Here is a 13,435-nt window from a genome sequence, read left to right as displayed (position 1 = left end):
ATCTGGAAGAGAGGAAGAGAGACCGAATCTGAATCTGAAAGAGAGGAAGAGAGACTGAACCTATAATTTTTTTTTTGGGGTGGCCGTGGCCACCCCCTGTCCCTACCAAGCTCCGCCATTGGTGAGGGCTTTTTCGATCACTAATTTGTGAGGGTTTTTTTCGGCCACAAAATATTTGTAAAGTTGGCCACAAATAAAGGGATTTCTTGTAGTGAGTTGGTTAAGCTTTAGGATTGTTATAACTACCTTTGACCAAGTTAGTTATGATAGGTGATTATAGTTAGTTTACTTGTGTATACTATAAATAAAGTTGTAATATTGTAGCAGCTGTAATGTGATAGTGGCAGCAGTAAGAGCTGAAAACTAAGAGAGGCGTATGTAATTCATGATTCATAGAAATTCAGAAAAGAAAGATTTAGAGAGAAAATAAAGATTGAGAGAAAATGATAATATTGATGGTTCACAAACAGTGATAGATACTATGAGATCAATCTTGAGAAGGTCTTGATTTTGTAAAGTTTAATCATTAATAGTGGATTGATCTTGCTTGATTGTCCGTGACGTAGTTCTCATCAATTGAGACCGAACACGTAAATATGGGTGTTATTCTTCCTTATCCTTCTTTAGTTTTCGTTTAATTTGATTGTGAAAATGTTTTAGAACATTCTATGTTTTCAGCAGAAAATAAAAAACATTCACCGTTTTCTAGTTTTCTGATTTTTTCAATTCTGTCTAGAACGTTCTTCGTTTTCAACAAAAAACCTAGAACGTTCTCCGTTTTCAACAAAAAACCCAGAACGTTCTCCGTTTTCATTTTTCCCTATAATTGTTTGTTTTCTGTTTCGTTGAGTAATTCTTGTTGCAGATCTCAATATTATTTTAACAACATGGAAGGGAATCCAATTAACTAAATAATAAAGTGGGCATTTCATGAATTGATGGTCAGAGATACAAAAATAACTTTAAAATAGAAAATTCATCATTCATATATAGCTAAATAATATAGGTTGGTAAAAAAAATGCAATTGATTTTAAATGAAATTATACTAAAAAATTAATATTATAAAATATGACGTTAAAAGAATTACTTAGCGACTAAGATACAAAAAAGGACAATAATAATGATAATAATAATTTCATATAGTAGTACAATAATAGTAAATAAAGGAATTTTGACAAGTTATAAGAAAAATAGACAATTTATAAATTAAATATTCTGCTTGTTAAGAAGTTCGTTATGCAATACAATATAATAATTAATATATTCGATCAAGTGATTGAGATACTTATAGAATTTTTTTAATTGACTAATTTTAAAGATTCAAATAATGAATTAATTGAATATAATATTTTCAACTCTTTTTAAAAATTAATATTTGGAGAAAGGAGAAATTCATTATTCATTAAAATGATATTAATAACTATTATACAATAGTTATCTAAAACATTCAAATTGCATTGGATTTGAAATTCTTATTTAGGCTTTTATTATAGTTTTTGTCTTTCTATTTTTACCAATTCAGGAAATTAGTCATTATATTTTAAAAATTTACAATTTTAGACTATTTAATGTAGATGTTTCACGTAATACTAGAAGTCAAGAAAAGACATTTGATATCTCTTATTTTGTTTATGCATTTTTAACTTTGTATTGTTTATATTTTTTTATATTAAAAATAATATCTATTTATTTAAATTAATATAAATTATATCAATAAAAAATAAAAAATAATACAATTTAAAATGATTAAAATAAAAAATAAAAAATTTGTAAAAAGTTTTATAATATTTAAATTAATAATATAAAATAATAAAATATTTAAGAATATGACGTATAGTAACCACATATACACATTTTTAGTTATATCTAGTTTTGTAATGTGTATTTATAGTATAAATTTTGAGTAAAACAAAATAGTGCACATTAACTATTGGACAAATTAAGTATAAAACTATTGGATAAATTGGATGTCGTGTGTAATCTGATCTCAATCTCAATAGTCAAATTAGGTGTTAAGTGCCACTGAGACAAACATTTGTTTTGATTCATGGCATTAGACCAAATTAAAAGTTATATACTTAAAATTGAAAAATTTCCTTTGGTGTAAATCAAAATTATATGGAAAGATGAATAGACTTTGACCTGCATAATAATATTAATATATTACTATAGAAATACATTATTGTACAAAAGAAGAGATATTTAATATATGGTGAGTATAAAGGTTCTTTTAGTTTAATTGTTATTTTGGTCTTCTATTTTTAATAATTTAAAGAATCAATTATATATTTTAAAATCTGACATTTTTTTATATATCTCTTAAATTTTTTAATTAAATAAACGATGATTTAATATATTTTAAATGATTTAATATACGATATTATAATATAGAATAATTTAGATAAATTAATTATTTATTTATCATTAATTAAATTATAAAAATTAATAACTTCAAAAATTGAAATTAAATTTTTAAAGGATTTTATTGTCATATCATTAATATTATATTAAATATCATTGTATCATATATCAAGTTGTTTAAAATATATCATTTTATTATTTTTTTTAATTAAAAAATCGGAAACAATAACTTTAACGATTGAATTTTAAAATGAAAAAACCAATTTTGTAAATTCATAAAAATTGAGACCAAAATCATTCAATGTCATTAATGTATAACAAATTATCTTATGTCTGTGACTTTTAAGGTAAATTATAATTAAAATAAATATTTTCAACTAATAAAATAATAATTAATGATCAATTGACCATCTAAGATATTTAACCTACTCGGGTACATAATATTTTTAACAAATTATTGAACACGTAAATCTAAACCATAAAATAAGAAGATAATTTACTTTTATAATAAAATTTCATTTTATATATATATTTATATTGAGATAGACTTTTCATCAAAAAAACAAGTTCTATCTCTAACAAATTTTTCCCAAATCGAAATTAAGCATGGCTAGAGGAGTTAGAGTTTGTTTGAGTGTAGCTGCAGTTTCTGTCATCGTTGTCTCCATCGTGATTGTAACCTTGATTTTCACCGTTTTCAAACCCAAAGATCCTATTGTCACACTCCATCTCTCACATGTCGATTTCCTTTCACCAACTTTACCCTTAAATATGACTTTAGGCATGATGATGACAATTGCAAACCGAAACTTTGGAAGCTTCAAATATGAAAGTTCAATTGGTTATATAAGATATCGTGACGTTACGGTAGGAAGTGTTCCAATTGAGGCAGCGTTAGTCCCAGCACGAAGTGAAATTAATGTGACAACTAATGCACATTTTATGGTTGGAGTATTGTTACATAATCCAAATTTTTGGACGGATGTTGTTCCTGGGATGAAATTTAATTTGACTTCAACGGCTGAACTTCCTGGTAAAGCGATTATTTTGAAATTTATCAAAGTAAAGGCTAAAGCTTACAACAATTGTCAAATCTCTGTTAACATGACTTCTAGTGATGTTCAGAGTTATTGCATTTCGAAACTCAAGTTTACTTAGTTTAGGAGATGTGATTTGAATAATATTTTGTCTTTCAAATTGTTTTATTTACGTTAATATTACAAATGTTTGAGTAAAGAAGATTACGATTGTTTGTTTTGTGTAATCTCAATATTCATGGAAAAAAATTCATAATTAATGTTTTGATGATTTATGCATCGTAAATTTTCATGTTATCAAATATGTTTCATTAAATTTAGTCAAGAAAAACGTATGTTACATTAAAATTGTCATTTATGATGTTTTACTTTTGGGTCGTATATGGCCTATTCAGTTTTTTTTTTCTTCTTCTAATGAAAGTTGTTGGTATTTTCTGACTTTGACAAAAGAAAAAAGAAAGTTGTTAGAAGTTAAAAAAGTGTTTATAGTAAAATTTATTTAGTGCAAATAGTTGTATTAATTTTAAGTGATAATTTAATCTTTTATGTTTTAAAATGTTAACAATGTTTTCTTTTATTTTTACAAAAATTCATCAAAATGTTTAAACAAAACTCATAAAATTAATTATATTCTTCAATATAATACAAATTTCATCAAATTCGTAACTCAAATTTTTAAATAAACTCATATTTTTATTCTTTATTTAATATTGTTAGAGATAAAAATATGAGTTTATTTAAAGATTTGAGTTACAAATTTGATGAAATTTATATTATATTAAATAATATAATTAATTTTATGAGTTTTGTTTAAAAATTTTGATGATTTTTTGTAAAAAAAAATGATAACATTGTTGACATTTTAAAACATAAAATATCAAATTGTCAATTAAATTTAAAATAAAGCACCAGATCAGACAGAAAAAAAAAGATAAATGACTAAAATGTTAACTAAAATTAAGTTAATGGACCACATGTGGTATTCAGCCTAATTTAAATGATATCGATTTGATAAAAATAAAAATAAATAAATATATATCTTTTATTAAATTAACGTCAATCAAATCATCATCTAATCTATAAAAATAATAAAGACAATAAATTATTATTTTCTAAATATATCGTAATTATCATTAGAGTTTTTATATTTTTAATAATCTACTGTGAATCACTTATGATAGTGGTCCAGCGGAGAGCTCAACTACAAATAATTCAAATTTTGATTTATATTTTGACTTCAAAATTATTGATATATTTGAGATAATCTAAAGCAATATGTGATAATAAGGGAATATGTGTATGTTGGGGGTTGTGTCTAAATTGTAAGTTTCTTATATATTAAAGAAATGGAAATTAAGAATATTAAAAAATATTCTTTCATAAATATATTATCTTATCTTATTAAACCATCAAGTAGTTTTTTTTGTCAAACATTAATTACTAAGTAAACAATGCTATTAAGCTATATTTTATAAAGTATATGCATTCATGCGCTCCAAATTCTAGACCATTTTAAAAGATAAAAAATTATCATGACTAACATTAATTTGCACCAACTTTCAATGTTTTTTAAAAAATCACCTGACTACTACTGCAATTATGTATTCCAAATTAATAGCCAAATACATTATTAACCCAAAATGCATGGGTGATTTTATAGATATAAAACATGTTTATGTCCCAATTAGTTTCTATGGTCATAACTTTTTTTATAGAAACCATGCACATCAAGCATTGAAAACTAGCACCAATTAATTTATTGACATTGGAACCCATGATAAATTATTGTATATTTACAAGTTTCTTGAAACTTTAAGATGAATTAAATGTCTATGACTAAAGTTCCAACAATCTATATATTTTATGGTGCACTGTACATACATATAAATAGAATATTTATATTAAATTATAGTGGAAATACCTATGCTTGCTAAATATTTTCTTTCCAAGAAACAATCATTCAAATGTATAAAAACATGTGATAAATATTAGGAAATAGCAACAATTGTTTATGCTAATATTAAGATAGCTCCCTTACTACCAACGCAAGTTGAACTTAATGAATTGACTAGACTCAAAACGTGATAAATTTAAGTTTGAATTCTCTCTAATATAATTATCTACATTTAGTATTCGAGTTTTAAAATAGGATTACCTCTAGTGGAGGTAACCTCTATAAAAAAAGAGAAAAAAAAGATAATCGAGTAATTGTAAGTAGTTAATAGTACTTGACAACAATTATAATACCAACATATTTTTGATGCACACAAATAATTTATGAGAATTATAAAAAGTTACTAATCAAATAATAGAAGCTTATTTGTTTTGGTACTCATGACAATGGTTGTGCATGTTGCCATAAAGATAGGTGACTAAAGATAAGTAGTTAATACTCTATCTGTTCCTAATTATAAGCATCAATTGAAAAAAAGTGATTGTTTCTAAATATAAGCTTCTGTGCAAATTATTAGATGTATTATTATTTTTTTCTTCTAAACCTATCTCTTTTAATACTCTTATTTATCTTAAAATGTTAAAAGTTTACATTAAATGTATCTATATACAATGGATTATATTAGGATAATTTAATAATAGTTATACATAATATATACACATTAGTTACACCATTTACTATATATGTTTAAATGTTCTATTTGCTCACATGTGAATGTTTTTTATGGACTCAAGGTTACTATTCAAGCTTTTATACGAAAATGGTGATGACTACTCCCCCAATGTCATATAGGTCGAGTTTCCCAACATAGTTTTTAACCCACAAACCAAATTATGATAATTATGTGAGTTTGTAGTAGAATCAAGGCATCATTATTTTGAGTTCAAATAAATACTTAAATCCAATACCTCGTAAAGCATATCACTTTCATAAACATGTCATATCTCGCATAATACCAATAGCATGATCATTGTATGAAGTTGTGTCTATTTCCACTTCGAAAAGTTATTATTTAATTTTGTAAAATTTTTAACAAATTCGTCTCTTTGATGTTCAATTCAATACAACCTTTTGAAAATAACATAACTGATCGATGTTGAAGTTTTTGATTCAAATATTACTAAAATTATTATCAGGCTGTATACCTTTTCTCATATTTAACAACTATCAATTATAGTTGTATTTTTGTTTCAATTATTTAAATTGTTCAGAGTGTTACCTATTGTAGTATAGTATGAATGACAATATGGAATGGTTAAAAGAAAAAGTTCTTATCATGATAACTTATATCAACATTCACACTACTAAAAATTAAGGTTTTACTTGCAGATTTTCCTGCGGCTTTAAAACAGGAACTTCAGATTGATCATCAAATCTTCAGAAAGATCAAAGTGCCAAAACCAGATTGATAATCAATCTCCGTTTTCTGCAGAATTCCAGCAGTGATCCTCCTACTTCTGCAAAGGTTTTTAATCATTCTTCAAACTATTTTGGCCTGATTCAAAGCTCCAGATTCAAAGACATTTAAACTAGAAGACAAAAAGTTTAAACAAGGCTGTAACAAACTCAGTTAAAACAAATTCAAATCATTCAAAAGCTGAATTATTTTAATCTCATATATTGGTTTTGGTCAAAACTGACAGAGCACTACCAACAACTCTTTTTGACCAAGATTAAATGCTTCGAAACACCTATAAAAGGAAGGCCAATATCCAAGATTAAGGTAGAAAACCCAATGTTGTTAATTACCACAAATCATTCACATTCACATACTTGAAATTCTCATTTTCACAAAGAAGAAGCAGTTCTGAATCTTTACACAATATTGTGCTGTTACTACTGAATTCTTTGTAAAGAATCGAATCTTAAACAAGAGTTGAGACATCTCAGATTCTATCAAAACAATTTTATCATTATTGTAAAAACTCAAACTATAAGAGTTTAATTATAGTTTGATTAAATTGTAACAAATCCTATCAAGATAGATAGGTATTGTCTTCGCTTTCTGGGTGGAAAGGAATAAGGCATGAAACAGATCAGGGTCGACCTATGCTGAATGTTGTAAAATCAAGAAGACTCTTTGTTTTAAACACTTAGTGGAAAATCTCACAGTTGTGAGGACTGGACGTAACTCAAGTTGGGTGAACCAAGATATATTGATGCGTGATATATCTTCCCTTCTTTATTTACTTTCAATTTGATTGATTAGCAGGTTAAAAACTTAAACAGAATTACTAATTTTAGCTAACCAAGATTGTTATTCGTTTTCTGGTTAAAACCAAGAACGTTATTCGTTTTCTGTTTTTACAACCAAGATCAATATTAAGTTATTTTCTTAAGTTTTTAAAATGTGCATTTACAATTCAAACCTTCTTTCTTGTAACATAAGATATTATAATATAGAATAATTTAGATAAATTAATTATTCATCTGTTATTAATTAAATTATAAAAATTAATAACTTCAAAAATTAAAATTAAAATATTTAGAGAATTTTATTGTAATATCATTAATATTATATTAAATATCATTGTATTATATATCGAATTGTTTAAAATATGTCATTTTATTATTTTTTAATTAAAAAATGGAAAGAAATAACTTAAATGATTGAATTTTAAAATAGAAAAACCAATTTTGTAAATTCATAAAAATTGAGACCAAAATAATTTAATGTCATTAATGTATAACAAATTATCTTATTATGCGTATGACTTTTAAGGTAAATTACAATTAAAATAAATATTTTCAACTAATAAAATAATAGTTAATGATCAATTGACCATCTAAGACATTTAACCTACTCTGGTACATAATATTTTTAACAAATTATTGAGCACGTAAATCTAAACCATAAAAAGAGAAGATAATTTACTTTTATAATAAAAAATTTCATTATATATATAGTTATATTGAGATAGACTTTTCATCCAAAAAACAAGTTCTATCTCTAACAAATTTGTCTTCCTTTATTTTTTTCCAAATCGAAATTAAGCATGGCTAGAGTTAGAGTTTGTTTGAGTGGAGCTGCACTTTCTGTCATCGTTGTCTCCATCGTGATTGTAACATTGATTTTCACCGTTTTCAAACCCAAAGATCCTATTGTCACATTCCATCTCTCACATGTCGATTTCCTTTCACCAACTTTACCCTTAAATTTGACTTTAGGCGTGATGATGACAATTGCAAACCGAAACTTTGGAAGTTTCCAATATGAAAGTTCAATTGGTTATATATCTTATCGTGACATTATGGTAGGAAGTGTTCCACTTGAGGCAGCGTTAATCCCAGCACGAAGTGAAATTAATGTGACAACTAAGGCACATTTTATGATTGGAAAATTGTTACATAATCCAAATTTTTGGATGGATGTTGTTCCTGGGATGAAATTTAATTTGACTTCAACGGCTCAACTTCCTGGTAAAGCAATTATTTTGAACTTTATCAAAGTGAAGGCTAAGTCTTACAACAATTGTCAAATCTCTGTTAACATGACTTCTAGTGATGTTCAGAGTTATTGCATTTCCAAACTCAAGTTTTCAGTTTAGGAGATGTGATTTTAATTATATTATGTCTTTCAAATTGTTTTATTTACGTTGATATTACAAATGTTTCAATAAAGAAGATTACACGATTGTTCAAAAAGTTATTATTTAATTTTGTAGAAACTTTAACAAAAAATATGCATACTTCACAATAAAGTTGCAACTCCCCATTCCAGGACATTACAAATGGTGGTAATAAAAATGAAACCTTGAAGCATAATAGTTGTGTCATGTTACTTATTATGTATTCTTTGAAGTATATATAAAAGTTTATCTACCATAATATTTGCTTTCACATGGATAGTAATATGCTGTTATTTCAAGAGTGACATTAAAAAATTGTAGTGGGTGATTAAAGTCAACAAATATCACTACTAATTTTATTTATAATTTTTTTTTCAAAGCTTTTCGTCTTATTTAACAAATTATCACTACACATTTTTACACTTATTTGTTTCGAAAAAAATAGCAAATTTTTTTGTTAAAAGAATTTTGAAAATTTTGTCGTGAATTTATTTTTGAAAAATTCATTTAAGAGATTAGTTCGAAACTGATTTTAACTAAAAATTTGTTAAAAATTTTAAACTGATTTATATTTAAAATATTTAAAATTCAATTTCAAATCATTTCAGATTCAGAACTGAATCGAAAATTAATGCGTTTTTATTAAAATGGTTTTCAATACCTGAAGTAAACCATTAATAAAGCACAATTCAATTAATCTTTTAGACCATCAATATATCCCTTCTCTATATAATAGTTAACAAAAGAAAATTAACAAGAAGCCAAATATTCCTTTAAGAAAAAGCCGAATAAGGTGTCAAAACAAAGGATCATTTTAAATTGATGGGCCATAATGTGGACATGCTTTTGGTTTTAGGAATCTCAACAGTCAAACCCAAATTAGGAGTCAAGAACCGGTACTAACATTTGTTTTGAATTATGACCACTGAACCTAATTATGTATATTTCAAAATTAAAAAGACAAACAAACTTTAACATGCATGTTTATATTAATAAATAACAGGAAAATTTATATAAAAATGGTTACGTAAATATATATAATTTTAAAAAATAGACATGGAGCCAAACCATATTGTCTTTAAATCCATCCTTATATATCATATTCATGTATATATAGAACAATAGACTAAGATTTCATTATAACATTTTCAGATAGATCTTCCACCCCAAAAAACAAGTTCTATCTAACAACAATCATTATTATTATTATTTCATAAGTAGATATCAAAATTTTAATTTGTTGTATTTTTTCCCAAAAATTCAATTTCTTTTAATCTCCTCTATATACTCAAAAAATCAAAACCATGGCTAGAGGCCTAAAAATATGTTTGGCTATCTCTACAATATTTTTTATCATTGTTTCCATTGTGACTTTGACCTTGATTTTCACTGTCTTTAAGCCCAAGGAACCTACAATTAATGTACACTTTGCTCCTTTTAATTTCCTTTCACCTAATATGGCCATGAATGTGACTCTAGGCATGGTTGTAACAATAGGGAACCCAAATTATGGAAGTTTCAAGTATCAAAACTCTACTAGTTATATCACTTACAATGATACTATTGTAGGTAGTGTTCCAATTGAATCAAAATTAGTTCCGGCACGTAGTGAAATTAATGTGACCACTTATGCAAATTTTATGGTGGGAAAGTTGATACAAAATCCAAACTTTTGGTCAGATATTGTACATGGAATGGAATTTACTTTGCAATCAACTACTGAATTGCCTGGGAAAGCAATTGTACTAAAATATATCAAATTGAAAGCTATGGCTTATAGTTCATGTCACATCTCTGTGAATATAACTTCCAATGATGTTGGGAGCAATTGTATATCTAGAATCAAGCTTTTTTAGTTTGGAAATTGATATTTTGTGATACAAAAATATTTTTATGTTAAGTTTCCTATGTTTGAATTTCAAAATTAATGGAAAAAAAAATCATTATTTATGTTTTATTTGTATGTGTGATATATATAATTTGTTTAACATTCGTAAATTGCACACGACACATAATCGATAATTGCAAAAGTAACCATAGAAAAAATCAAAGTAGGTAGATTTATAATCCAACCAATTATAAACACATCCTCTCTAACATAAGCCAATAAATATTTGAAACCTCCTTACTCCCTCCCTATAATAAACTTGTAAAGATAGATTCTATTTTATTTATAATTATTGTTTATGCTTTAAAGCACAACAAAACATAAAATGAAAGAGCTTGCAACAAGGATTTCAACACCACCTCGTGATCATCCACATATGATAGATAGATTTCTACTCTTCCAACAAAATAATATTATTCTAAACCTTGATTTGCTCCTATGAGTAGACCAAGATATTCAAAAAGAGTAGTTTCAATGTTACAATTGAGGACCCTCACAACCTCTTCAAACAAAGACTGTTTCACATTGATCACCACAATAAGATTTTGTTGAAGTTAACTTTTGAAGTCCAAAGATTACCTCAAATAGTTGAAGAACAAATTTAATCATTCTAAAATTCGTCAATAAATACAAATTTGAATTTTTTAGATTACCTTATGAAGGACCAACTTCAATATCTTAACAAGTGTATTAACACCGTTTGTTAGCATTTACCATGTTTTACTTTTGTCTGGTGCTTAATTCAGTTTCTTTTTTATAAAAGATGTAAAATTGAAATTAAATACACATTTTCATAAAAGATATTTCTTTTTAATTAATTGAGTTAATCTTAAACTTGAATTATCTTCTAATTTTACTAGTTGGAATCTAATTAATCTTGGAAATATGTTTTATGCCTCGATTGTGAATTTGTAATATTCTATCGCGAAATAATCTTTATAGTTACGTGCGAAAACAACTGATTGATAAAAAAAAGTCTTTAATTTAACTTTATTTATTATATTAAACCACCGAATTTAATCAAATATTCAATAATTTGAGCTCAATAGTTTAAGATAGTTCACATTGTTTATACTCCTAAGTCCTAATAAATAAATTGATCAAATCGATCAGAACTAGGGATATCCTTATAATTCGTCGTTGTAAACATGATTTGGACACACTTGTGTTAAATAACAAAAAAAATATTAGAGTTAATTTTTGGTGCATTGAACAAATAGCCATAAGAGAATGTGGTACTGGTACAAATACCAAGGCTTCGCCGTCATAAAAAAAAAATTACTTATTACGTGCTTTTATAAAATTAAATTAATGAATGTTACAAGTGCCTTTGTAAAATAAAATAAAAAATATGCAAAAATAAAAGAAGATATACAGTGATTTATTAAATTGAGTCTTATTCGAATCTTGACTATATTAGTCGAATTTTATTTATCTTTGGATCAATTACTCTCAAAATTATTATTGCCTACTTCCTCTAAAAATTAACAGAACAAAACCCAAAAATGTTCTCTCATAATACTTGTCATGAGAAGTTGATTATTTGAAAGGTGGTTGGTTGTCGGCCATTTTGATAAACAATGTCAGAGAATGTTTGCATAAAATAAAAAATAGCTCAATTATAATTTTTGCCCTTTATATTAATTAATTTACAGTTTGATTTATCTATTTTAAATTTTAATAATTTTGATTTATTTTTTGAAATATTTAATTAAATAATGATGAAATATATTTTAAAAGATATAATATATGATATAATAATATTGAATAATTAATATTTATAAAATTGTTATAAAAATTTTAATTTTAATTTCTAAATTATTTATTTTTGTAATTAATTATAAATAATTAACATATTTAAATAGTTCTATATTATTTTATTTAGAAACACCCATTATTTACATAGGAAACCTTGTTTTATTTTTTAGAATAAAATTTTATATATGCACGTATTTTGTACAATAACATTTTTTTAAAGTGTTTTTCTTTATGGATATGTGATAATTTTAATTATTTGTTCAATTATACATATATAAATAGACATGATGCATGTATAACAGTGTAATTTTTATTTTATTTTATATTTTATATTTAACGTGTACGGAAATCAAACTATTAACAAATAATCTCGAATGTATTAAAATGTATGAATGTGTTGGTGATTGCAAAATTGCATTGTAGATAAAGTTCAATGCAACAATCAACACAATCGTGTCCATTGTCCCAACCTGCTTTTCAATTTGCATGCACATGCACATTCACATTCACATTCACGGGTCTAGATTCTAAATCGCTCTCACATTATTCTTGTCACGAGGTACAATATAAATGTTCTTTCTACACAAGTCAGTATTACATTCACACATCCTAAATGAGAGAAATTCCAAAAATTCTAAGGTGATTTACGGTAGGTTTAGATAAAAAAATCATTTGAAATTTTAATGATAGGCAAATTATTTGATTGGCGTCAATTCAATGAAATATTAAATTTTGAGGGATAAGTTTTTTATATTAAAAATGCAACAATCTAAGAAATAAATAATTGAGTAATTTTTTAATCAAATACAAAGAATACACACACACATATATATATATATATATATATATATATATATGTGTGTGTGT

The 13,435-nt window shown here is 25.4% G+C and overlaps 2 protein-coding genes across 2 annotated transcripts in view; one reads left to right on the top strand and one right to left on the bottom strand.

Moving 5' to 3' along the window:
* The first annotated feature begins 2,968 nt into the window (after positions 1–2,968).
* Positions 2,969–3,520, top strand: LOC101490975 (uncharacterized). The gene has a single exon (XM_012717204.1). The coding sequence runs from the start codon at positions 2,969–2,971 to the stop codon at positions 3,518–3,520; it is 552 nt and encodes a 183-aa protein (XP_012572658.1).
* Positions 3,521–6,605: 3,085 nt separating this feature from the next.
* Positions 6,606–13,435, bottom strand: part of LOC101503002 (RING-box protein 1a-like) — a 37,316-nt gene continuing 30,486 nt past the window's right edge. The window contains exon 4 of the mRNA XM_012717465.3: positions 6,606–6,810. Within this exon, the coding sequence (XP_012572919.1) occupies positions 6,740–6,810 (71 nt within the window). The 3' untranslated portion in view covers positions 6,606–6,739. The remainder of the gene's footprint in view (positions 6,811–13,435) is intronic.

This window comes from Cicer arietinum, chromosome 1, assembly GCF_000331145.2.
Source record: "Cicer arietinum cultivar CDC Frontier isolate Library 1 chromosome 1, Cicar.CDCFrontier_v2.0, whole genome shotgun sequence".
In the NCBI taxonomy this organism is placed as follows: domain Eukaryota; kingdom Viridiplantae; phylum Streptophyta; class Magnoliopsida; order Fabales; family Fabaceae; genus Cicer; species Cicer arietinum.
Note: the sequence above shows the minus strand (reverse complement) of the source record. Positions and strands in the feature narration are given on the sequence as shown.

Coding starts and splice junctions, on each gene's coding strand:
- LOC101490975 (XM_012717204.1), top strand. CDS start 2,969: ATGGCTAGAGGAGTTAGAGTTTGTTTGAGTGTAGCTGCAGTTTCTGTC.